The 26,251-nt window shown below is 43.8% G+C and overlaps 1 protein-coding gene across 5 annotated transcripts in view; it reads left to right on the top strand.

Moving 5' to 3' along the window:
• The window catches only part of csmd3b (CUB and Sushi multiple domains 3b), a 418,091-nt gene that overhangs the window by 84,392 nt on the left and 307,448 nt on the right, over nt 1–26,251 (top strand). For all 5 annotated transcript variants that reach the window (XM_034294760.1, XM_034294758.1, XM_034294759.1 and 2 more), the window contains one exon: nt 5,326–5,438. In XM_034294760.1, coding sequence (XP_034150651.1) covers nt 5,326–5,438 — 113 coding nt within the window. The remainder of the gene's footprint in view (nt 1–5,325; nt 5,439–26,251) is intronic.

Genomic DNA, 26,251 nt, shown 5'->3' with positions numbered 1-26,251 from the left:
GTCTCAGTGGAACTGAAGCAAAAGTGTTTTTTTTTTTTTTTTATATATCCTGCTGCATAATAATGTTGAATCAGTAGAGGATGTGTCTCCATAACAGAAACATTTGTTACTTGAACGTGATGGGAACAGCCTAGCTGGAAGACATAAGGACACGGGCCAGACCAGAGTATTACACTGAGGCCACAACCATTTTGAAAGAATATATTTTGCGATGCAGAAGGACATCTTTACTCGGCTGTCTCCCATTCACCTGATGATTGTCTGTAAGCAACTCGACTCCTCTGAATGGTTTTATTGGAGCCGTCTGTCAGGAACTCACACTGTTGGACCTGTCTCTTCAGATACTTTGCTGTGCATTTGCTGCCAAAGAGGAAAAACCCAGCTGAATGAGCTGAGACCAGACTTCCAACCATCCTGAATCACATTAACTCAGGAGGCGTAGGGGCCTTTATTGGGGAAAATGAAGTGGTGTGACTACACGTTGCACTCTGATATATTGCTAGTAAAAAGGAAAGCACTTTTAAAAAGATGAGCTTCTACTCATTTGGTGGGTAATGTAATTTCAGCCACTCTGCAGCTGGCTTGGGGTTCTGTCTCTGACAATCAGCCTGAAACTGATGCATATCGAGTGGACTGGAGACGGGAACGATGTCGCTGATCTTCCAGTCCCCTTTCCCGCTGGAAACCCTAAGCACTAAAGTAGACGCCCCGAAAAAAGTATTTGTTTTTCTGTCCAGCGAATTCAGGAGAATGTAAACATTCATGGCAGGGTGGCATGGTGAGCATTGATGTGGTCGCCAACAGCCAGTATGTCAAACAGTGTTTGTATTACATTAAGTGTTTTTATTTGAGGGCTGAGAGGAGGGCTGGAAACAGGGTGTTTGTGGAAATGGACGGTGTTATGATTCAGTGAGTGAGTGAGCGCATTTGTTGAATGTAATTACCAGATAAAAGGGGGAGGTATGCAAATAGTGTATAATACAGCATTTGAAGTACAAGTGTAATGGCTCTTTTGTCTTTTAACGTTTCATTTCCGTTGAATGAGGGATCAAAGAGTACACATTGTGTTAAAATAAGTTCTTGTTCATTCTGAGCCATACTTTTAGAACCCCCCCCCCCCAAAAAAGAAAAGAAATCATGAACATAAACGAGTTGCTCCTCCTACCTCTCCTTCCCTTGAAGATTTATGATCAAAGGTTCAATAATCAAAAGGGAACTCCATGTTCTTATTCTTTCTCATTTTAAACATATACCCTTACATTTTAAAATGTTGAGACCCGTGTTACTATGACTTGTCATCAAGGTGGCTTTTTAATACATTAGCTTGCCGCTTTAGCTTACAGCTAACTGGGGTGAAGAGGAGCAACAGTGCCTGTCTAACCCAGTGACGCTCAAAGCTCCCAGACGTTCCATGCACTGGATCCATTCCATGCTAGCATACCTGATTTTAATTTGTCAACTAACAGTCGGTCCCCTGTGTTCCGGGTGACCTAGTTTAGACCAACACCAAGGGGTGGTGTGGTCCTCGAGTAGAGGTTTTGAGAGTCGCTGGTGTAACCAACTTGAACCTTTCGTTAGCTCCACTAAGAAGAGAAACCGTGGACCTGAAGAGCAGTGTTAACAGTGTGGCTCTGGCTGCTGCCCGCTGAAGGCACAGAGGGGAGTTGGAACGAATGCAACTCACACAGCAGTTAAAATAGGCTCCCAAGGGGATATGCGTGCAGAGTCTCATTGATGGAAGCTGTGTGTGTGTGTGTGTTTGTCCGTCCATTTTTGTGTGTGAAGGCACACAGGGAGATGTATTCATCCAGAGCAGTTAAAAAAGCCCCCCATGGGGATGTACATGCAGAATCTCATTGCAGGAAGCTCTGTCTGTCTGTCTGTCTGTATGTCTGTGTGTCTGTGTGTGTGCATCCAACCAAGCAGTATTAAACCCCAAACTGTCCCTGTACCCTTTGAGTACCAATAAACATGGACCTGCGTTGTATAACGCTAAACGGTGATTAGTCCTGCTAAGTGCGCTGCCTTTGTCCACATCATGCTGTTGTTTCTTGTAGCTGCTGTCGTTTTATCTCATTGGCTTAATGGTTGCTGACCTGTGTATGCCTGGCAACAGAAACGAAACAGCCTATGGAGTAGTTTGCACGTTGCTGTATTTGGCTTGAGCTGTAATGGGGCTTTAAATACTGTAGGTCTTAAATGTCATATTAGCAATTACTGAGCCAATGGAAAGGCTGTGTTTCCTGTCTAACCACAGCGCCTGGATAGGTATTCAACATATCAGCTAAATACAATAAATATGCTGTATCTTGTGTACCTATTTGATGCCCTTGTGTAATGTAGTGGCATTGGAACCCTGACAAAGCCACATAGCTGAAATAAAACTTTTCTCTTTGAAGTGTTGGGCTGGGAATCTGAATAAGTCTGACAACTGCTGGTGAAACAAGCTGAGTGAAATGTGATTGATTCAGCAATGACAAATATGAGATGACGAGCAAATTAAATGATAATGAGGTTGTAATGATGAAGTTTGGATGAGGAGGAGGAGATGACAATGGCGAGATGTGGTAAGGAGAAGATGGTGAAGAAATGATGTGTATATTATGACGATGAGTAGGAGACAAGAAGACGCCCCACTAGGAGAAGAGGATAACGTACTGGAGGTGACGAGGAGGAGACGAGCTGAGATGATGTGTGACGGTCAGCTGAGGTGAGACGAGTCAAGATGACGAGGGCAAAATGTGAGATGAGAGGGTGAGATGAGGTGAACGTGCCACGAGATGACTTGAGATGGTGAGACGAGGTGAGACGAGGTGAGACGAGAAGTAGCGAAGAACAACGAAGAGGAGGAACGGGGGAGGAGAATGAGGATAGCAGCCATGAATGGTGCAGCTGTAATTACCAGCTGGCAAAAACGTGTGCGTGTGTGATGTGGTGGCAGGAAGCTCCCTGAGGTCGGGATGCTGATGCGAGAGCAGCGGAAAGCTCATTAAGATGGTAGCCGAGTGAATCTGTGCCTCCCAGCCTCACAAATCCCTCTCCTTTCCCTGCGCTGTTCAGAGGTGATGGTAATGTGGCTGGCAATATGCACAGTAATTCATCCTTTGCGAGGAAGTGTTTTAGCTCTAACACCTTTTGAAGGTATTGCACTTACATGTGGCATTATGCATTTTCACTCCACCACAACAACAAAAGAAATTTGTCCAGTTAGAGAGAAGAACATGTCACGATGGTGATGATCATGATTATTATAATGTCCTCCTTGGTTGTCTTATTGAGTTTCTACCATCACACAGATAAAAAATGTAGTTGGATGTATCCATTTACATAGTCTCTTTGTTTCTTGCTTGATCATCTTAAGAGATTTAAATACAATTCAAGTACCAGGAAAAGTGTATTTGCGATGAACCTGTGGCCATCAAATGATCAAAGATATGGGGGTGGGGGGGCATTTCTGAAATATGTATGTTCATATGCACTGGATTGGAAAATCTTAGGCTGATTGTCCTTATTGAAGTGTGGAGTGTGGAGCATCCCTGGGGAGAGAAGGGCTGTTTGTTAGACATTATGTGCAGAAGGGAAGGCACTTCCTTTACTCAATTCTCTCTCAAGCTCTTTGAAGCCGATGACAAGTTGAAAGGTGAGTCATATTTAGGGGTACTCTGTGATCTCCTGGGCCAGTTATGCAAAAGCTTTTCATAAATAATTCACTCTGTCTATTAGCATAACCAATAGGAATTCTGCACACATGGCCTAGTCCTACGCAGTTTAAAGCACAAGTCCGTACTCTGTCACTTTCAGAGTTTAAGTATTCAGTACCTGTTATGTTGATCTGGCAGTTGTTCCCCATGAGTATAATATGGACTCCAGCAGTGGGCCTTCTTAGCTACATGCGATGTGTCAAGTCTTGTCTCGAAGCAAAATACATTTTGGGGTCAGGATGAGTACATTCATGTGTAGAAGCCCGTAATGCCCAAGCTCTGGTTGGTAAAAATTGCGGTTACATGTGCCATGTTCACGGTATTCTACGTTGCAAGATCTAGAGCCGCCCAGGACCTCTTTCACACATCGTCGTGTGGGTTTGTGTGGGTTTTAATATTGTGTGTCGAAGTAGCAGGCTCATCTTTGCATCGCTCATGATAGTGCTTGCCTCAAAGGTGCTTGCAGGGCCTAAGTCAACACATTTTGGGTGTTTGGAGGAGGTTTCTTGTATGTACATTATGCGTGACTTTCCATTGATACACACTCACATCAAATGCTCAGCACTGGTTTTGTGGTGAAGAAACAATGAATTCCATCTATCTTTTTGCTCTGACAATCCACAACGTCTGAAAATGATTACGCTTCTGATGGAGTACTTATTTCTGGTTCAGTGATTTTACCCTGCCGTGCAATTTCATGTTTAATGCATATCAAGTTTTGTTTTCACTTTGTGGAAAGAAAATGTCTCTAGTACTTGATTTTACTCTTCTATCTACTGCCTCTGTTTATTTGGGATACATATTTTTGTTAGTTTAACTCATTTTAAAGCCTAGATATACTGTTTGTTTGAATGTATCCTATCTGAGTTGAACCCATTGTAAAGCCTAGATATGTGATATTCTTTGAACTATTTAACTTTGAGATATCCAGTAGAACCATATACGATTTCAGCATGTTATGCTATATGAATGCAAATGCTGATATAGAATGAGATGTTAGAAATGGCTTTTATGTCATTCTGTCTGTCCGAGCTGTCATTCTGTCTGGCTGTCTAGTGTCCTTTGATGTATACAGTTTCCTCACCCATGAGTGTGACATTTTGGAGAAATCACTTTAGTGAAGCCAACTCCAACCTGTGAAATGTTAATAGTCTCTGAAGCAGTGCTCCCGTAGAGGTAGCCCATAAATAAGTCAGAGCCAGTGTATATTTGAAATGTTATAACAATCTTTACTTTCAAATGGGCCCGTGGAATCAATCTCATCTCCCTCCACATATAAAGTTGATACATTCTCCTCTCAGTTTTCTGTTCTTGGTTCCAAACATTCCCAAGTGCTTACTAAAACTCCACTCAAATGCTTAAGCTGAATTACACAACATAGGGTTGCCACTAGATGCTTTAAGATGTAAAGAAAAAGAAAAACCTTTGGTCTTCAGTTTAGGTATTGCAGTTAACTGAATTCACTTGGTGTAGTTTGATTGGTTCATATCCAATCGATATAAGAATCTTTTTCTCAGTATCATTCTGACGGGTGTGTTTCAGTGCTGCTGGCTAATATCATTCCTATTGGTTAAATGCAAGATGCTCTGATTATTCTAACTGCTGTGTTGTCTTCTCTCTCCAGGTTAACAGGATTCTCAATCCCTCCACCAGTCACAAGCACAGGGTCTGTCTTCTCCCTTCGTCTCACCAGTGACTTTGCAGTGAGCGCTCATGGCTTTAAATTGTATTATGAAGGTAAGAGTCTTTACTTAAGTTCACCATTGTCATTTCCATTGATGCAACCATAATGATGGTTAGGGTTAGGATCAGGGTAGGGGTTAAGGTTAGGGTTATGGGTGGAGAAAAAGCTCTATCCCTGGTCAACTGTCCCCTGCAAGCATGCAGCCTGTTTGATATTTAAGCCATCTCCTGCCCATTGAGGCAGCTAATAACATGGTTTCTGCCTTAGTGAAATCTGCCTCGAGAACAAGAGCCAGGCTAAAAAAATAAATGTCACACTGCGATACTGTGGGCAGTAGCCCACCCCATTAACCAGACGAACAGTCAGTGAGACGCCATCAGGTTCGTATAGAATCCTGCACTGACGTTTTTGGCTAGATAAAGGTGGGCGGGACATTCACATTCAGCTAAAATGTTCACTGTGGTGACAATCTTCGTTTTTCATTCTTGGAAAGAAGTCTCCTGAAAGGTTAGTGTCCAGCTGTGAAAAGCCAGAGAAACATCTAAAAAAGGGACACTTCACTACCACCTGATGACAGCTCAACACCGTGTGACATCGGATATGCTGGCAAATGCTGGACATTCACGGCAAGGAAACGTTTGTGTACACTTCACATCACCCACTCATCAACTGACAGTCGACAGTACAGCGTGTGTCTGAGGCGTATTCCTTCTTAGCAGGCTCAACTCCTGGCTTTTGAACCGCTCAAACACCAAAAGGGCATATTTTAATTTACACCCTTCCAGATTATTTCAGTCTCCATGGTGCGGAAATACAATATCATCAAGAAAACGAGGATATCATGTTCTGAACTCCGCTGGGGCTTTAATCCATTTTTCTAAATTAAACTTTAAAGATTGAGAAACCCTTGTTGGACGGGAGTTAGTCTGATCCAGCAGGTGATTCAGATTGTCTGCTCAGACATTTTGGTATTATAAAAATGTGTTCATGGCTCTTTGTGATCTTTCTGTTATACATTACCTGCTGTTCTCTAGGGATCTCATCAGTCCACATCAAACCAGATCTAATCAGAAGCACACTGTTAAAGTCCTAGCATACTTCCCTTAAATCTATGGCACCAAAGTAGTAAAAACATGACTGTAATATCCAAAGCTTGTTTTAGGTCCACTTATATGAAAAATAATGTGCCATCAACTTGGTCCGATTAATATATTTTGGAATATCTCCAAAATACGCACTTCAGGAAATTGAAAACTTGACAATACTTTCCCCTTTAGTAACATACAATTATGAAAATGTGGACTTACATACATACCGTATACATATCGGGTCTATACATATAAAAATAAATAAATGCTATGAACTGCTGTCAATATACGGTATGTGAAAAATAAAACTGCTGGTGACTTTGTGTTAGGAATTTGTACATCAGACAGTAACAGTCATTCTGAGACTCCAAGTTGACTGGCCCTAAACCTTTTTTTTCCATAACCAAGGAAATTAAAAACTGTCTTATTCACAGTTAAATGTATTGACCTCCTTCCTATCTTCCATGATGGACCACCCTCCTCCACCACCTCCTCTCTTCTCCTCCACCTCCCCTCTTCTCCTCCACCTCCCCTCTTCTCCTCCACCTCCCCTCTTCCCATTTGCATTGTCTACTTCGCTAACTCTCCTCAACCACCCTCTTCCCTCCCACTGGTTTCTCCTCCACCTTCCCTGTCTCCCCTTTTCCCATTTTACATCCTCTACTCCTCTGTACTCTACCACCCTCTTCTCTCCCATTGGCTTCTCCTCTCCCCAAGCCCCAATGACATCCTCTACCAGCCGAATACAAAACTATCAAGTCCCTCCCTTCTGAAGCCATGCAATTTAGTCCAGCCACCATGTATTTACCCTGGCCTCCAACACCTAGACACCAGCCACCATGTATTTACCCTGGCCTCCAACACCTAGACACCAGCCACCATGTATTTACCCTGGCCTCCAACACCTAGACACCAGCCACCAGCCATTTACTCCACCCTCCCAGCCGTCCACCGTTGGCTGCATCCAGCCTTGATGCACAGTGCAGTTTCAGGGCCATTCAAATATGCATCAAACATTTCAGGAAAGAAGCGCGACACTGCCTCCAGTTACATTACATCTCCAGAATGTAATATATACCCTGCCTCTTTTAAGTGCATAAGGCACCACATCCTCTAAGTTATTTTAGCCATACTCCTTTATTTTTTGCTCTGCAAACACTGGGAGCCAATGGCATTGTGAAATACCTCCTGTAAATGTCTGCTTGCATTACACATGAACAAACACATAGTCAGGCGCTCTCTGTTTCCGGCCGTGTTCCTGGGTTGCTGGGCTTGCTAGGTCCTGTCGCTTCCGAGGTCTGACGATACTTCTCGTGATAACAGGACATGGTAACTGGCGTGCTATCGGTTGTTCATTCCCCTATTACACTTTCCACCTGTGAATTCTGATCTTTCCCTGTGGACATATTGTAAACGCCTGTGATCCAGTTAGAGGCATAGAGCATGGAATCAATCATGGACACTTATACCGTACCCCACCAATAACCAAACACTGTGTCAAAGCACCTCCCACACAGAAGATGGTGGGCACAATATCTAAGCGGCCTTGTGTAGCTAGTCTGGCTCCTTGGTATTGGATCAGATAGTGTTTTGTGTATTCTAGCACCTATGATGTCATGGATTGCTTAACTGTATTGTATAATCCATTTCCTTCCCACATATTATGTTGTTCTTCATCTCAGGCCTGCTCCCCTGGGGCGCTGTATGCATGCGTTTGTACACGCATATAAACACGCTTTTATATGCTGTATATTATTTATATGCGTCATAAACAGGCTCCTTCTCTCTGTGATTCCTGGCCGAGCCTCCCCACAGCTGTGTTGCTCGGTTGTGGCTTCTTATCAGAGCTCACACCACCGCCACCTGCACCTCCTTAGAGTTTTACTCCTCCCCTCTGTGCCTACCTGCCTTGGCATTGGACAGCTCATGCTCCCTGGCTGCAGTTACCACCAGGTGGGAGAGGGGGGCGCTGTTTCGCAGTTCAGCTCCAGCTGTTGGCAGGGATGTACAAGTATACTGAATAAGAGCCTGCGCGCGCACACACACACTCGCACGCACGCGCGCTGTACCGCCGGGCCTGACAGCGGGAGAGATCCGGCTGTACGGTTGATGTGTTTGATGCATCTAGGTAGATGCTTTGTTGTATAGCCTGACTGTTTATGCTTTGCATGCATTTTTTCCTGTCTGGTTTGAAGCGCCCGGCGGTCTGCCTCGGAGTGGGGATTGTGTTGAATAACGTTAGGTCTCGGGTAATGCTGGTGGTGATTTAAGGTGCGTCGTGGTGACAGACTCATCCAGTCCGCGTTCGGGATTGTTCGTTTATTTCACCGCTCAGTCGCGCTAGCTGCTAGCCGGGGACGAAGAGTGCCTGGACACGGTTCAGCCTCTTCCGTGGGCTGTTGTCCAGTGATGGTACCTGAGTGTCTGTAGTCTCCCTGCCAGTATGTGTGTAGGGAGGCAGCTGCCTGGCATGTGTTAAATGTCTGGCATTTGTGTTTTTTGTGTAAATGACTCGTTGGGCAGACCTTTTAGATTATGCCAAGATGTAAACGTTGGTGATGAGGGTGACAATTAAAACAACCTATGTAGCAATTGCGCTATTTGTCATGTTTGGGACGCGCTCTTTGTCATGACTGTTAATATAATAGCAGTTCTCCCCCGTTGCAGTTGTCAGTGTCTTCATCGTCATAATCGTCACCTGCTACAAAGCGGCGATGTTGTCATCGTCGCGGTCAGCAACTTCATCATCTTCTTGCTTTATTCCTAATTATGATCATACATTTTGTGATATTATGGGTTGCAAAGTATTTCCCAGAACAATCGGTTGGCATCCTTCCTCCATGGTAAAACATTCCTCCCCTGACTCCTTGAAAACACAGTGTAGAAAAACCCATAATCAACCTCTTGGGGTGTATTTACATTACTTTCTATGGAGAAAAAAAAAAAAACATGTCTCTCCTGACCTTTGAGACCACAGTGGATGAATACCATAATCAACCTCTCAGGTTAAAACTATGGCAGAACATCCCATGATATTTTAATGTAGAGTATATACACTCACCGGCCACTTTATTGGGTACACCTTGCTAGTACTGGGTTAGACCCACTTTAGCCTTCAGAACTGCCTTAATTCTTCATGCATACAAGGTGCAGGAAACATTCCTCAGAGATTTTGGTCCATTTCGACATTATAGCATCACCAGTTGCTGCAGATTTGTCGGCTGCACATCCATGATGCGAATCTCTCGTTCCACCACATCCCAGAAGTGCTCTATTGGATTGAGATCTGGTGGCAGTGGAGGCTATTTAACTGTCATGTTCATGAAACCAGTTTGAGACGATGTGAGCTTTGTGACATGGTGCGTCACCCTGCTGGAAGAAGCCTATAGAAGATGGGTACACTGTGGGTCATGAAGGTCAGCAACAATACTCAGTTAGGCTGCAGTGTTTAAACAATGCTCAACTGGTACTAAGGGGCCCAAAGTGTGCCAAGAAAATATTCCCCACAACATCACACCACCACCACCTGCCTGATTCAAGACATCATGGATCCATGTTGTTCATGTCAAATTCAGACCCGACCCACACAGAAGTATTATGTATTGAAATATCTTTCTAAAACATATATTTTTAACGTGTGCCCATATTTATTTTTAACATACACTAATATATTTATTATATGTATTACTAATGTATGGCCATATATGTCATACGTATGTTTACATATTTGATTTTTGGACATTTTCAAATATGTTTTAATATGTCTGAAATACATGTAAATATATTTACATAAATGACAAAATTATAGTAGGTAATATGCATTTAGCATTTACATTTAACTGATATATTTACATATTTGTATTGTTTCCTGTCATGTGTTTTTATGTTATCTAGTTGTTTGTTTGAAGTACTTTTACAGAGAGGAATAGCATTCATTATACTGTGTTAAAATGTATGCATATTGTTTTCATAATGAGTCTCTTTTTCTCTGGAAAATAATGACTTGAAGGTTAATTCCATGATGTGTTGATGAGAACTGCTTAATGTACTGCATATTCATATATTTCATTATTTTAACATAATATTTGACATAAAAATAAATGACATGCATTGTATTATGAAATTTGCCTGTGCAAATTTTAGCCCAGTGGGAGTGGCACCCAGTGTGGTCTTTTGGTGCTGTAGCCCATCTGCTTCAAGGTTCGTCATGTTGTGCTTCCAGAGATTCTCTTCTGCATACCTTAGTTGTAACGAGTGGTTATTTGTGTTACTGTTGCCTTTCTATCAGCTCTGACCAGTCTGGCCATTCTCCTCTGCCATCAACAAGGCATTTTGGCCCAGAGAAATGCCGCTCACTGGATACTTTCTCTTTTTCGGACCGTTCTCTGTAAACCCTAGAGATGGTTGTGCCAGAACATCCCAGTAGAGTAGCACTTGAATTAGCACTGAAATTCTCAAACCAGCCTGTCTGGCACCAACAACCATGCCACGCTCAAAGTCAATTAAATCACCTTTCTACCCCATTCTGATGCTTGGTGTGAACATCAGCAGAACGTCTTGATCATGTCTCCATGCCTAAATGCATTAGGCTGCTGCCCTGTGACTGGCTGATTAGATATTTGCGTTAACGAGCTGTTGAAAAAGTGTACCTAATGAAGCAGCCGGTGAGTGTGGCAACAACACAGTGTCTTTCCCCATCCAACCACATGCCCGACTCGTTAGAGGTGATTAACGTTTAACCTCCTCATACTGCAGTCCCAAATCGTACAGCTCACAAGCAATGGACATTTTCCCTGCTGGGCTATAAGACACAGGTTCTTGAAAAATTTTATTTAATACTCTGAGCTTTTGTTAGAGTCTGTCTGGAGAGTCAGATAGATGGGTTTGGCAGTTTGGGGACATTTATCTTGGTTTATTACGCTAGGCAAGATCCAGTGGAAAGATAACAGATTTTATTTAATTTTTTAAGTATTTAAAACTCAGTTCTGTGGGCTATGTATGCTTCATTCTTATCTCAGGTTTGAATAAATTGTTTTAAATGTGTTATACACAAATGGATAATAAAATCATAGTTTAACTGTGTTGTACACAAAGGGATATCAGGATATAATCTCAGAGCATATAGGCTATTTTGGGAAGGGTGGCACATTTGAAGCTAAAGTGAAGTTGATGTTGTTTTGGCTCTGATCAGTACCAACCAAAATAGTGAGTTTGATGGTATTTTTGTGTAGCCTCCAAAAACAGCAATAAAGAAATAATGGATGAAGAACCTTTCCTTCCACTTCATTTACAATGTTTTATATATATATTGTTGGATGGTTAATTTCCTTTGGTATCAAAAAAGAAGAAATATGATATGAAATAAAAAGCTTTTCAAACGATTATAGTTGTGCTGAGATGAGGAGAGTAGCCATTTTCAAATGTTGAACCAGGAACCGTTACAAATTACAGCTGAGTAAGAAAATCATAACATTTGAGAGTTGGAGGCTAGCATTTGTGGGTATACTGCATTCCAATAGCAGTGCATTCTGGGAAGCCTGCAGAATGTGTGCCATTATGCTAGAAGTTATCTAAAATAACCCTGCCATCTTTTCAGGGTATTTACTATACAGCAGTGAATATTGCATCTGCTGCCACTGATATGAAAGATGCATATTATTCTCCTGCAAAATGCATTCCTTCTCGAATACACGCTAATTATATGGAATTCTGATGTTCCAATATAATTTGTGGAAGAGCAAATTGCGTCTTCGTGTCAGTTTGCGTGGACGTAAGGGAGACATTTGCCAACATTTCTGACTTCCTTGTTCTGTTGTACAACTCTGTTGACAATGTTGTTGTTTACCAACAATCCCTGTGTTTCCTTTCCAACTGTAAACCTTATGTTGTCTCCTTATTTAAATCCCTTTTATGTAGTGTGTGATCAGGCCCTACACAGAAAACATGAATGTAAGGAAATAGGCAATTAAGTCAATCACCGAACATAGCCAAGCAGAGTCATTTGAAATGTACCTTTTTTTAATCAGTTTCACGGATTAGGCGCGTCTCTCCGTTCTTTAGGATGTCATTCGGCAGCCTAGACAGAGCGTAGGCTGTCTGATGTATAGACCAACCAGCCTCACTCTCTTTCTCTCTCTTCTTCTCTCCTCCCACTCTCCTCCTCCTCTCCCATCAGCTAATCTGTCTTCCGGAAGCCAAGGAAAACTGACACTTTTTTTTTACACGTGCGGCGTAATTATCTTGGTGCTGCTTATGGACACGTTCCCCTTAATCAGGATCCGTCATGCCATTGCCGGAGCCTCCAGGATGTCCGATGAATGTTCGTGTTAAGAACGCCATTGCTCTGTTTTCCAATCCTCAACATTCTAATGACGATGCAGTCTCTTATTTCCGTCCGTAAAAGCTTCTTCAGAAAATAGGATAAAATATGAGTGTCTTCCTATGAAGGTTCACGTGACCCAGTTAACCAGAGATGGCAAAAATTCCTACAAAGCTCTGTTCAAGTGGCATTGGGTTTCTTTTAAATAACTTCAATTGAACCTTATCTGGAGTCAGGTGGGCGACATTTGGGACTATTCCATTCCACCAGGCAAGCTCGACCAAGCGCAGCTAAAGTCATTGAAAGGCTAAAACAAACACCATCTCAACACAGGTTAAGTTGAATCAATCTCTCCCAGCACCCGCTCGCCTGTCCCCGGCCTTGGTTTGACTGACAGCTAATGGTCTCCTCCAATTCACCCCATAATTGCAGTGTGTGGATTCATACAGAAAATGGCCGCTAACTGAAAGCATAGAACGCCGTCGGCAGCCAGACTCGAGGCAAAGTCTGGCCACACCTTTCTGACACCAGTGTCTGTCAGAGTGGTTGGAGATGGGCATCGTGGTCATGGTAACAGACAGCTCACTGGCAGCTATGATTTACGCCCGTCGACAGACCGGTGATGACATGACAACCTTTGTCAACTCTGGCGTGATGTCAGTCGGCATCCCAACATTGGTGAAGACGTACATGGCTTCAGCGTGGTGTGGTTTTGCCATAGCTTTTGCTATACGCAGTGACTGGTTTTATTGGCGTTCATGTTACATTGGATTGAAACTGTGGGGAATGAAAAGCAATGGGCCCAATTCAAAGCCATGCTACGGCAGTATGTGTGCACTGAGGGCATAGATCAGCAGTCATCTATTTCATCTACTTGTGAGGATGTAGCAGGAAAAAAAAATATATATATATATATATACATATTATTCAAGAAGTTGAACATTTTGTTCATACGATTCTGATTCAAATACATTTTATTAACAAAACCTATCCTGACTTGGTGTGACACAACTTTGTGATTCACAAGCAAATGTTGTGCCTCTACTCCAGGTGTGAGTGTCCTCTTGTGAAGAGGAAGGGCAGCACCGTTGCTGGAGGACATGGTGGAACGGATCTGATACTTCATCAGAAATGTTCTTCAAACTTGCACTTCTCTGGCCTTGCCATCAAATAGGTCAGTTTCGTAGTCCTTTGGGGTGACTACCTATTTATGAAAATAATAATATTTGTTTGACAACGAAGTATAGCAAGCCACGAAACCAAATATACTATGGTCAAATCAAATGAAAGGATTTGCTGTTAAACATTTTTACCTCAGTGATAAGGTAGCAAGAGATTTAACCCATGGAGTCTGACTTCAGACCCCAGTCCACTACTACTCTCAATCTTTCATATGCTAATTGTTTTAAATTACTTTCTTTGAACTTTCTTCTCACAAAGTGCTTTGAGATAGTAATAAATGTCACTATAAAATTTCAACACATGATTGGTATTTTAATTATTATGGTATTTGATTTATTGTACATACTCACGAATGGGTATAAAGTATGAAACTAGCAGACCAAAGGGGGTACCAAAACATTAGCTCAAATCAATATGCTTTCCACCTCCTCCTGCTCCAGAGCTGTTTTGGTTCGGACTCTTCACTGTTATTAAAGGGTTAGGAGATGAAAAGCAGCGATGGTTCTTCCCCTTTAATTGAATGAGCCGGTGATAAAGAGTGTCTAACCGATCTCAGAAAAGCATAAGTACTTTTTTTTCCCAGTCAATACTCAAGTCTCTCCCTGGCGTGGTGGCTGCTTCTGTCAGGTTCCTTCTTAAACAGTCCAAAAAAAAAATATTAAAAGGAGGCTACTTTATTTTCAAATCGATAATTTCTCCAAGTTTCAGTTCAATAATCCATTAGTACGCTTCCCATTTCAAAGATCACTGCCAAAGCTTGTTCATTAAAATGTCTGTGTATCCGAGCCATCCAAGCCACAGTCCTATTGACCGTTCCCCTCTCCCCGTGTCATTCTCAAACTCTCTAATTGCACATTGTTTACAGCCAGTGATGTGTAACTCAACTGCACCATAAACACAACGAATAGGAAAGAGCAAATCAGCTTCAGTGGTTAGATGGTTTAAAATGTGTGTCATTTTATATGGGTCCAGTGCCACTGCTGTTTTCATGGATTCAGGATTCAAAGCAATGACATAATGTAAATCATATCAAAGAAATACTGACTTCAGGGATTTGTTAATGTTAGCTGAATATTACTAGCAACTATCAAGAGAATAATTGCTGATACTTTCCTGCTGTTTCGAATACCGTCCCTCATTACTGATCCATATCCACATAGTTTTTCATTTAAACCAGCGTAATTTCAGTCTCTGCCTTCAATTCAAATCACGGGCATTACTCTTTGGTTCTCCCACCTCCCCCTTTCACATGGCTAATCCTTGGCTAGCTCTTGTCAGCACATTGTTCTGTCACTCATTTATCATGCCTCTGGCAGATAACATTATATCACACCTTCAAGAGAAGGTGCTCAATCTACCAACATTTTGTCCTTGTCGTTTACCAGACATTGCCCATTTTTTAAAGGCAAGTAGGCCTCGAGTGGGATTTCTGTACTTTGAGGTGTCAGAGTGATACTCTGAGGGGCCCAACCCAGCACCCTTGTGCCTCCGATGGCTGAGAGCTAGTGTAGAAAGACAGTTCTTACAGAATTAATCAAACATGTGAATGCTAATTGCTAGCATTCAATAACGATCGTTTGCCCTGAAGGGCCAAAATGAGATGCACAGTGCAATTGTAAATCTTTACCTGTCTGTCACTGCCAACTTAGAAAGCTGGGTGTCGCAGATTAGCTGGCTGTTAGGGAGGATGGCTCGACCTGGACAAAGATAAGGCACGAAAGAGAGGGAGTGAGAGAGATGGAGAGAAGGAAGGAAGGAAAAGGAATGAGAGGAAGAGTGAGGGGGAAGGTGGGACTGATGGAGGACGGGGAGAAAGGTGGAGATAAAGTGACATTGGTTTAATGAGCAAATCGATACAGTTGAAGATGGCAAGTATCTCATTGTACTGATATCAAACTTCAAGGGAATCTAACATGCTTTTGATTGGCTGAGGATAATGTTAAGCTGTTAAGACATTATCAACAACATTCCCGGGACAGAATTTCTTATGATCCCACAATAAATGTATATAATAAAGCAATAAATAAAGTAACTTTTTTTTTTCTTGTCGTTCTCAGAAATGTTTGCATATGATTTTATACGATGTATCTTTAGTTTGGTTTTATTCCTAATCAATATTGCATAGAAATTATCCCGGGACACAAACCTGAGGCGGCATGAAGCTTGGATGTGCATTGGAATGGTTTTTTATATATTTCTTAGCCTCTTTAATATGCATTATTATTTTTTACCACCAAAGCGATCTGTGCAGAGCCACTGTACTTAGCAGTGGTGGAATAAGCTCTTCCCTTCCTCCATTTATTGGCTCCATTCATACACGTGGTCATGGTTGTGCTTAGATTAACCAACATTCTCCAGCAAACATTCATTCTGGTAAATATCACACTTTGCGTAGAAATGATCGCACGCATGGTTTAAGCCAAGATTAGTGTTTAGTACGCAAGCTTAATAAATAAGGTCCCAGGTATCGGAAGTTGAACTTGATGTTGTAATTTACTCAGAGCAAATAATAATTGCGCCATAGACCAGTCTTTTTTCCTAATGCTTGTGTTCAATGACGCAGGACTTATTCAATTTAACTTTGAAAGGGATCCAAGGCAGTAAGCTACTGAGGGAGAGAGTGGCAAAAAAAAACAAATTATTGTTTTGAATAATCATTCTCCGTTTTCGGAGGCTAGACATCTCTTTTCCTATCCGCTTGATTGGAAAAACGGATCGCCATCCCCCGCACAAACGTGAGTTGACAAAGAATCTACATGGTTGAGTGGCATCTAAATTGCGACTGAGAACTGAAGAACCCACACACACACATTTTGTTTTCATCTTCCGAGTGGCCTATCACTCCACACTCGCTGTTGCTTGGTGATGGGCGATAGCCATAGAGCTACAGCACGGCGGTGTTGAACTTTACGTATCCGTCGCCTTGGGAATTGCGCTGCTCTCTTCTTTCCCGCCTTAAACGCTTTGGATCCTCTCCAGCCCGGTAATCCAGCCCACCTTGTAAGCCAAGACCCCACTTTGTCCGCTCCTCCCACACACCGACATTCCCTCCTCTCATCTTCTCAACGCGGGTCTCACTCTCTATGCCGTAACAAGGCAACAACACGATATGAATTGGCCTTAATGGCGCCCTACTCCCTTCGTTTCCTGTGGGGCTCTGGTCAAATGTAGTGCACTGTAAGGGGGGATAGGGGGCAGATGTAGTCTGCAAGTACTCTGCAAGCACCTGACAAACCACAGCACCAGCTCAGCTACCTTCCACTGACAGCGTGCTTTGAGAGATTATGGCAGGTCTCAGGAGAGGCAAGCTTGTGTCGTTCATATCGACTTGGCTTATTTTTGTAAAAAAAAAAAAAAATTATATTGGTTGGTGATGGATTCCATCTCGTCTGGGATAAGGTTAGGAGGTTCGTTAATCCGTCCTGGTTTTCACCATTCAGTGTCATCACGGCTGCACAAAAACGCACACCACATGAGCTGTGAAGATCCGTTACGTTTTAACATTGAGACTTGTTGGACAACGGGCCTTGTGAAGGAGAACTGCGCTTGTGGAAATTGACTTCTATGACACCAAGGCGCCGATGGCTCCGAGGAGATGCAATGGGAGTTAGGGCTGTGCACCTCCAATATGACTGCTGTTTTCCCGTCACATCCCTTCACTCTATTGCAGTATAGATTCCTCGGTGTGTCCAACCTCCGGATTATACTGTACCAGCCGTAGCTCCTTGGATTCAACGCCTCGCTCTCCTGTGATGAAGGCAGCCTTCCATACTGAGTGTGTCACACGCCTGATATTATTTCTGTGTTGCTGAGCCTCTTAAAATCCAAGTCTCCCCAGAATTTGTCCTAAGCACCTGCACTCGCAAACCTTTTTTTATTTTTTTTATCTAAGTCTTAGAAAAGTTTAGTTTTAATGCTTCTGGAACAGCACGACTTCTCCTCCACACCACTGTTTTAATTGTGAAATGGGAGCTAGGGTGATTCACATCGGGAGCAAGAGGTAAAGTGCCAAACTTTTGCTTTAAAAGGGTAATGGTATATAATAAATCAATGAGTGCGCTCATGCACTCATACGCATACACACACAGAAAACGCTCACACACAGTCATTACCTGCTTGGCAGCTGTTAGTAATTGGATGAATAGAGATGATGAACCTATAAATGGCCGGGTTCCTTCTGCCTGGATGGGACATGGCAGAAGTCATCAATGAGCCATAAATAACAGATTGAGTTGGGGAGGCTAACGGCACCTATTGATTAAACGTACATATATATGCTGTGTGTTGGAGGGATGTCCCAGTTCAATATCAGCTGTACATCCACCAATTGGGGGCCATGTGCCTCTAAGGCACTTGGGTTGGGGTTTTCCACGATGTTGGTGGATTAGAGTACAGTATGCACTAGCCAAATGGTTAGCGGCGCTGAGCTGGTGTGGCAGCAATGCTAGGTACAGGTCTGTCCAAAATGACCCTAATATTCTGTGCACCACAGACACTCAGAGTACAGAGGATTACCGAAGTGTCTTCAGCGTTCCCCCGTAGGAGAACCTTCTGGTGAGAGGATTCAAACTAGGAACTCAACATTGTATTAAATCTGTAACTGAAAGGCACTCGTCCAGGCGTTCTAAGGGGACATTCTGAGAACTGTTTTTTTCCCTGGTGTCCTCCCTCCCCGTTAGCAGGCTCGGGACAGGACACATTCTGATCAGAGAAGCTAAAGAAGGAATGAGGTTTTCGGACTGTTCCGTACTGAAGTAACATGATCTGTTCCTACCAAGGACCTCACTACGCCTTGGGTCCTCGGCACTACCCAATGCATCTGCGCAACGATTGAGGGGGCCCCAGAATCATCCAAGCTGCCACTGAACTATACCTTTTAACAACACGTGTCAATAGTCGTCTGCTTTAAATTGCCCCATGGGCTCTTTTGTTTGCTATTTATAGATTTTACAAGGCAGTTTCCATAAAGACTTCTCAGTAGAGTCAGTTAATTGCCGAAGCTTAATTTATCCTTCCACTTGAAAGTGGGTACATGGTCCCAATTTGTGCATGAATTAAGTGTAAGTGGGCTTGTTTCTTTTGTTGTTGCTTCAACCCAGTTTGCGTACACTTTTCTCGCTTTCTTTCGTTTTGCTTAAGTTAGCACGCTGTGATTGGTCAGAAGTTTGCCGCAATTCACTTTTTTCCTCTTTTTTTTGATGCGAAAGATTAGAAGTATATGCAAGCGCACCACGTTCAACAGTGGATCAATGTGCCATTCAACCGAGGTCTACTGGGGCCTGAAGGGAGTGAGGGTTGTTAAAAAACTGAGGGAGGGTTGTCTAGGTTTTTCTTTTGTTCGAGGATCGTTGTGGTGGGTGGTGCGGAGCCTCGACGAGGATAGTGTGTTTTTTCTTATTTTCGTTCACCATTCAGCAGGTTTACTTTCCTGATTTATTCTTAGTGTTTCTTAGTGCTGATGAACAGTTATGAGTTGACATTATAACAACAGCAATGAAAAGGCTACATGTACACCTGGTGGAATAACCAAATTTTCACTGCACATGTGTAATTAGTGACAGATGGATACGTTCTGTAGTAATTTATAAAGGGTGATCTAAAGATGGAACAACTCCCTTGCTAATGTGACTATAATTGTGCCTGCATTTTTTTGGACGAAGGAATGAAGTGTAAACCAATAAGACATGACAGAAAACAATACAATTTGAGCTGAATAAACTTACCATCAAGCATATCCACAGCATCAAGGGTGGCAATGTAAAGGATCCCAAATTATAAAACTGGTCTTTTGATTGGATGAGGTGGGTCCCAAGCCGTGACTGTCATCACCAACACCTATGAATAGTTCCACCGGAAAATCTCCACATCCGCCAGAATCTCATGCTAGCCGCCTGAATATCATCTGTTATATTTACCCGCACACATTATGTTACCTTGCTTATAGGCAATAGCATTTTGCTTGGAACAGCGGGGACTTGGGCCCAGCTGTCTGCCCGCCTGACCTCGTTCACACTTCAGTGAATGGTGCACACTGTTCACAGGAGACAAGGCAGTTTTTTTCAGAGCCGTGCGAAATCCTCATTATTATTATTATGATGGATAATCATGTGGGGACGACAACGCAGCCGGCACAGAGGGCACACTAGCGGATGTGCCACTTACGGTGGCTGACAAAAATATATGCATACGGTTTTACAGATCGGTCATAGTCCATCCTCACCTTCGCCCACCATGACCTAGTTTGGGAATGTGTCTGCCTTGAACTGCCACACATTGCATTGTGGGCATTGGGTGCCACCTGCCCTCTTTATAGGTCCATGGTCAGGAAGTGTGTTGGGAAGATCTTTGATGACTTCTCCCACCCCTCTCACCAACTCTTCCAGACGTTCATTGTCCTGCACCAGGAGGAACCCAGGGCCCACTGCACCAGCGTAAGGTCTGACGATGGGTCTGAGGATTTCGTCACGGTACCTAACAGCAGTCAGTGTACTGTTGGCTAGCACATGGAGGTCTGTGCCACCCTCCAAGGATATGCCTCCCCAGACCCTCACTGACCCACCGCCAAACCGGTCATAGTTGTGGTGTTGGTCAACCCTCACAATTTTCAGAGTTTCTTGAAAGCAGGGACGTCACTAGATACTTATGGATTCACCTGTGACTGCCATTCCCTTGTGACTGTGTTCATAATACAGTGCCACCTCTTGTACAGAGCCTTACTTATTGTTTATGTTCATCAAACATTACTAGCTATTTGAGATCTTCCTTTTGGGAAGGTTAAAAAAGCACTCCGGGATGATTCAGGAACCTGATTAGCAAAGTTAGACTAAGGCCCTGGATGTATTTTCTGTGTGTCAACATTGACATACAGTACTCTAATTTGGTTGTGGTGCTTCAAGGGACATTTCACCCTAAGGGACCCTTAGGTGGTTTGTATAAAGTTTTAGTGATTTCTAGGTCACTGAGATTTTGTTTTACCCATAATTGGCCAGAAAGAGCACAGGAATGGGTTTTGTGCACGAAACTGCACATTAGTATGTCAGTGCAAGTGAAGGGTGAGTGCTGGAAAGACATCTCCATTGGATGTTTGAATGATGTCCTTATCAGCAGATGTTGATTGATTTACAAGTTATAAGCGTTTTACATAATCCTACAGACTACAACTCTGGAGGGGCAGTGCTTCCTGCTCTATTCCCAGTCCCGCCCATAACCCTACCTCAGCAATTGTTCTTATCTTTGGCGGCTAGCAAGCTAACTCACTTTATGCAACACTTAGGCTTCGTATCAAGAATGTGGTTGGATCTTTCTCCATGCGTCTCTCCCACAGCTCTGTCTAGACCAGACCTCAGCAAGATAAGGCCCCAGGTCTGGATCCGGCTCGTTGAGTCATTCTATCCGGCCCGCGATACATCCAAAACTTTAAAAAAATAATAAGAAATACCTGACGAGGTCCGCAGATTACGTTACTTTATTTACTAATGCATATTTATTTATTTTAAAATTAAAAGTCCCGTGGCACTCCTGTAATAAGTACAGCAATATCATACTGTCTGTTTAATATAAGGTATTTGCGTTGCGCGGAAGTTATCATTTGTACGTACTGTACGCAATTGATGGCTAGCGATGAGCATAAGAGAAGTTGATAACGAAAGCAGGGTATTTAAAAAACTATTGACAGGAAAATATTTATTCGCAGATGTCGCAGGTAAAGCAACTTGCTTAATATGTTAAGCTAACGTCACAGTTTTAAAAGAGTACTATTTGCAGAGGCACTTCCAGAGCAAGCATGCAGCGAAATATAAAAACTGTCACCCGATGCTACAATTCAACAAGTCCAAGCGCAGATGCAGCCTCACTGATGAACTTCTTGCAGCAGTACCGCACACTGCTTCAACAGAACCGCACACTGCTTCAACAGTACCGCACACTGCTTCAACAGAAATGACTCCTGACATTCCCCGCCCATACGAGGCTCTTCTGTTCATTGAGTGAGTAGCCCTAAAAGTGGATTTCTTGGGTCTGGGCTGCTGGAATCGCTATCGTTAAAAGCACTGTATGAAGTTAGATGACGGCAATTATACCAACATTTGATTTGAGTAAAAATCTTCTGAAGAGATTTAATATGTCTGCCCTAATGTCTATTATACCTATATAACTGTTATACACTATACCTTATGTAATATAGCTTACTCTGTTGAGTTGAAAGGTAAGTTTTGAGGCAAATAAGTGTTGCAACATTTCTTTTGAGTAATAACTCTAAATAACTCTTGCCTGCCATAATAACAGTTAACAGAAAATAATTTAAAAAAAATTGTTAAAGTGAATTAAGTTCAATTATGAAAACGGTGTTGCATTGAAAATAAATATGCATAAATATAATATGCAAGTTAACAGAGTTAGCTATGTTGTGTTTTTTTTAGGCAGTAATCTGGCCCATGATGCTCTCTGGCATTTTCTGTGTGCCCCCCACCCCCCAGTGAAAAATATTGCCCACCCCTGGTCTAGACAGTCCAGATAGTTTGGGAGGTGATGAGTAGTCCCTCTATGCCCAGACATTTGGGGAAGGTGATGAGTAGCCCCTCCCTCTTTCATGTTTTATTTCAGTGGCTCATGTCACAGTTATGGTGCTGTGTGACTTTTAGCAGGAAACCCAGTACCTCAGCAAGATCTACAGTTAAACATGTGATTGAGTTGAAGCATGATCTTGAATCTGCAGGCCTATGTGTGTCTGGAGTTGTTATAATAAGCACTAGAAAACCCGTATTAGCATAATAGTAAGTGTTGTTCCACTTCCTTAATGACCTTTCTTGACTGGTAGTCAAGAAAATGTTTACGTTTTACTCCGTGGTGCTCTGTGTCTGATTGCTGTAGTGCCGGGACAGCCAGCTTCAATGCTCTGTGTCTGATTGCTGTAGTGCCGGGACAGCCAGCTTCAATGCTCTGTGTCTGATTGCTGTAGTGCCGGGACAGCCAGCTTCAATGCTCTGTGTCTGATTGCTGTAGTGCCGGGACAGCCAGCTTCAATGCTCTGTGTCTGATTGCTGTAGTGCCGGGACAGCCAGCTTCAATGCTCTGTGTCTGATTGCTGTAGTGCCGGGACAGCCAGCTTCAATGCTCTGTGTCTGATTGCTGTAGTGCCGGGACAGCCAGCTTCAATGCTCTGTGTCTGATTGCTGTAGTGCCGGGACAGCCAGCTTCAATGCTCTGTGTCTGATTGCTGTAGTGCCGGGACAGCCAGCTTCAATGCTCTGTGTCTGATTGCTGTAGTGCCGGGACAGCCAGCTTCAATGCTCTGTGTCTGATTGCTGTAGTGCCGGGACAGCCAGCTTCAATGCTCTGTGTCTGATTGCTGTAGTGCCGGGACAGCCAGCTTCAATGCTCTGTGTCTGATTGCTGTAGTGCCGGGACAGCCAGCTTCAATGCTCTGTGTCTGATTGCTGTAGTGCCGGGACAGCCAGCTTCAATGCTCTGTGTCTGATTGCTGTAGTGCCGGGACAGCCAGCTTCAATGCTCTGTGTCTGATTGCTGTAGTGCCGGGACAGCCAGCTTCAATGCTCTGTGTCTGATTGCTGTAGTGCCGGGACAGCCAGCTTCAATGCTCTGTGCAAGGGCTGCTGATGTGCGCAGGTGCCCAGGTACGTGATTGTTAGGTTGAACTCGTGTGCTCGTGTGTGAGAAAATGTTTGTCAGCGCTTTGTGTTCACGCCTGCGTGTGTGCATGTGTGGCAGCGTTGGCCTGCGTCATCACTATGCCCTCTCTATGTTAGTGTGTTAATCCCAAGCAGCCCGCTGGCCTCAGTGTCAGGGCAGTTGACGCGTGCTAGCGCTTTGGTCACTGAGGATTAATTAGAGCCGAGTGGCTGGAATGTAATACCTCAAAACGCCGAAGCCTTGCTGAGAAATGCGGGGATGCAAAACCGAGACGGAAACTGACACACAAGAACAGACGCACACACAAACAGTATGCGCGCTCAAACGTTACAAATGATTATTCGTGGCTCGGCGGACAAGCACCCAAGCACCCTAGGGCTCTCTTCCAGATTAAATTAAGTTTCTCCAGGTCCCACTGAGGCTCTCGGGTGGCGCAGTAATTTAAGTATTGCCAAGCTATCTACCCCAGTCTAGTTTTGTGGATTGGGGCTGATGGTTAGCTCCATGGGGTGATGCCCATCAGTCAAGCGTTGCCCCCGTTGAGGGGTGGCATGGTTCCATCATGCTGTAGCGGGTCTCTTATTAGGGTTCGGGTGCCTGCTTGAATTGAAGTTGTCATTAGGGTGTCCTTATGTGTTCAGCTGACTAACACGCAGTATTTAAAACCTTTATCCATAGCCACTCAGAATGAATGCCTAATCTTAACAATTGATTTGTTTCAGTTGAATCCCTTTTTCCGAACATCACAATCAACCTAACCATTTAGAAGTGAAAGCCTAAATGGATCCGTCGTCACAATATACTTTTACTTTAATTTAATTTATGATACACACACGCGCACGCACACCCGTACGATGACAGCATGTACAAACTGCTTCTAGTCCACCCTCTATCTGTATCATCTCGCTGTCACTCCACCGAGGTTCTACTAATAAATCCCTGGTTAAGGTGTAAAGTTGATAAAGCTTTGGATTGAGAGATCCCCCAGTACACTTCAACACTGTGTCTGCCAGCTATTTGAGACGTGCACAGACTCACAGGGGCACGCGGCCACACACACTCTGCTGGACCTCATGCTGTTGGCTCTCATTGTGCTGCCCGGTGTGGGATGGCGATTGAGGATTGCAAGGTCTGAAGCTAGATAGGGATAAAGCCGGCCAGCTATAGGTTACATTCCCAAAGGTGCCCTAATCCCTAGGCACTGCCCTGCCTTTGACCAGGGCCCACAGAGTACCAATGCTCCGGTCAGTGGGAGTGCAGATTATAGGGAACGAAATGCCGCGTGGAAAGGCGAGCGTGGCTTGATTGATGGCCCCTGCCTGGAGCATGACCTTGCAGTCGCTGGAACAGGGGAAGAGATGCATCCACAACCCGGTTAATGAAGAGCTGTGGCAGGCCCTGCATGGATGTGATGGTTCTGTTTGGCCCATCAGTCAGCCTCACACGTCATACAGCAGAGTGGGGACGAGGAGGAGACAGGAGACGCGAGGTGAGGAGAGGAAGAAGAGTAGAGGGGGACAATGGTGAGGAGAGGAAGGGCAGGAAGAAAAGGTGGGTGGAGGTGAAAAGAGCAGGGAGAGGAGAGGACACGAGGTGAGAGGTACAGGAGAGGAGTGGAATGGGAGGGGAGAGGAGACGAATGGGGAGAGGAGCGGAATGGGAGGGAAGAGGAGACGAATGGGGAGAGGAGCGGAATGGGAGGGGAGAGGAGACGAATGGGGAGAGGAGCGGAATGGGAGGGGAGAGGCGATGAATGGGGAGAGGAGCGGAATGGGAGAGAAGAGGAGACGAATGGGGAGAGGAGTGGAATGGGAGGGAAGAGGAGACGAATGGGGAGAGGAGCGATCGGGTGGAGCAGAGAGCCACCACTGCCTTGATTTCCCCAGACACACTGATTGTTCTCTATGCACACACACACACACACACACACACTCGGAGGCAAGAACAAACACACTCACACAGGAGTGCTCACACCTACGTAAGCATAATGTCGGACAGGTACAAGCGCACATGTAGGAACTCATTGAAATGCACACACGCAACACAAACACACAGTTACATAGAGATACACACACACACCCACACTCACCTCCCACCAATAGGGTTATCAAAGCCTGGGGGCACGGGGATTCTCGTGGGACACCTGCTTCTCTGGTTCCAGCCTGGTGCTTCGGTCCTCTCACATCTCATCAGGAATCCTCTGTCTGGAGCCAGCCAAGCAGGGGAGAGGGAGGGGGCAGCATGAAAGAACCAGAGGAGAGCAATGGCTTTATTCAGCAGTGTTCATGCCACCCAGCTTTATATATTTTGGATGTGGAATGATACAGCATACTGATTAGAATGGAGATTAAGTAGACAGAAACTAACAGTGACACTGACAGACAGTATGTCTCTATGTAGAGTCTGGAGCCTATGACCTTTTATAGAATGAGAGGGACTTTGAAAAGATGTGAATCCCGACACAAGCTACTCTATGTCGTTCAACAACACATCTTTTCTTCAGCTCTTCCCCAGGACCTTCGAGCACATAAGAGAAAAGTGTGTTTCCTTTCAAAATAATAAAATAAAAGCCGGTATCTGCCACATTTTACCTCATGTTGTTGATGTTGCATTTTTCCCCGTTAAGGAA

The sequence above is a fragment of the Esox lucius genome, chromosome 10 (assembly GCF_011004845.1).
Source record: "Esox lucius isolate fEsoLuc1 chromosome 10, fEsoLuc1.pri, whole genome shotgun sequence".
Taxonomy (NCBI): domain Eukaryota; kingdom Metazoa; phylum Chordata; class Actinopteri; order Esociformes; family Esocidae; genus Esox; species Esox lucius.
Note: the sequence above shows the minus strand (reverse complement) of the source record. Positions and strands in the feature narration are given on the sequence as shown.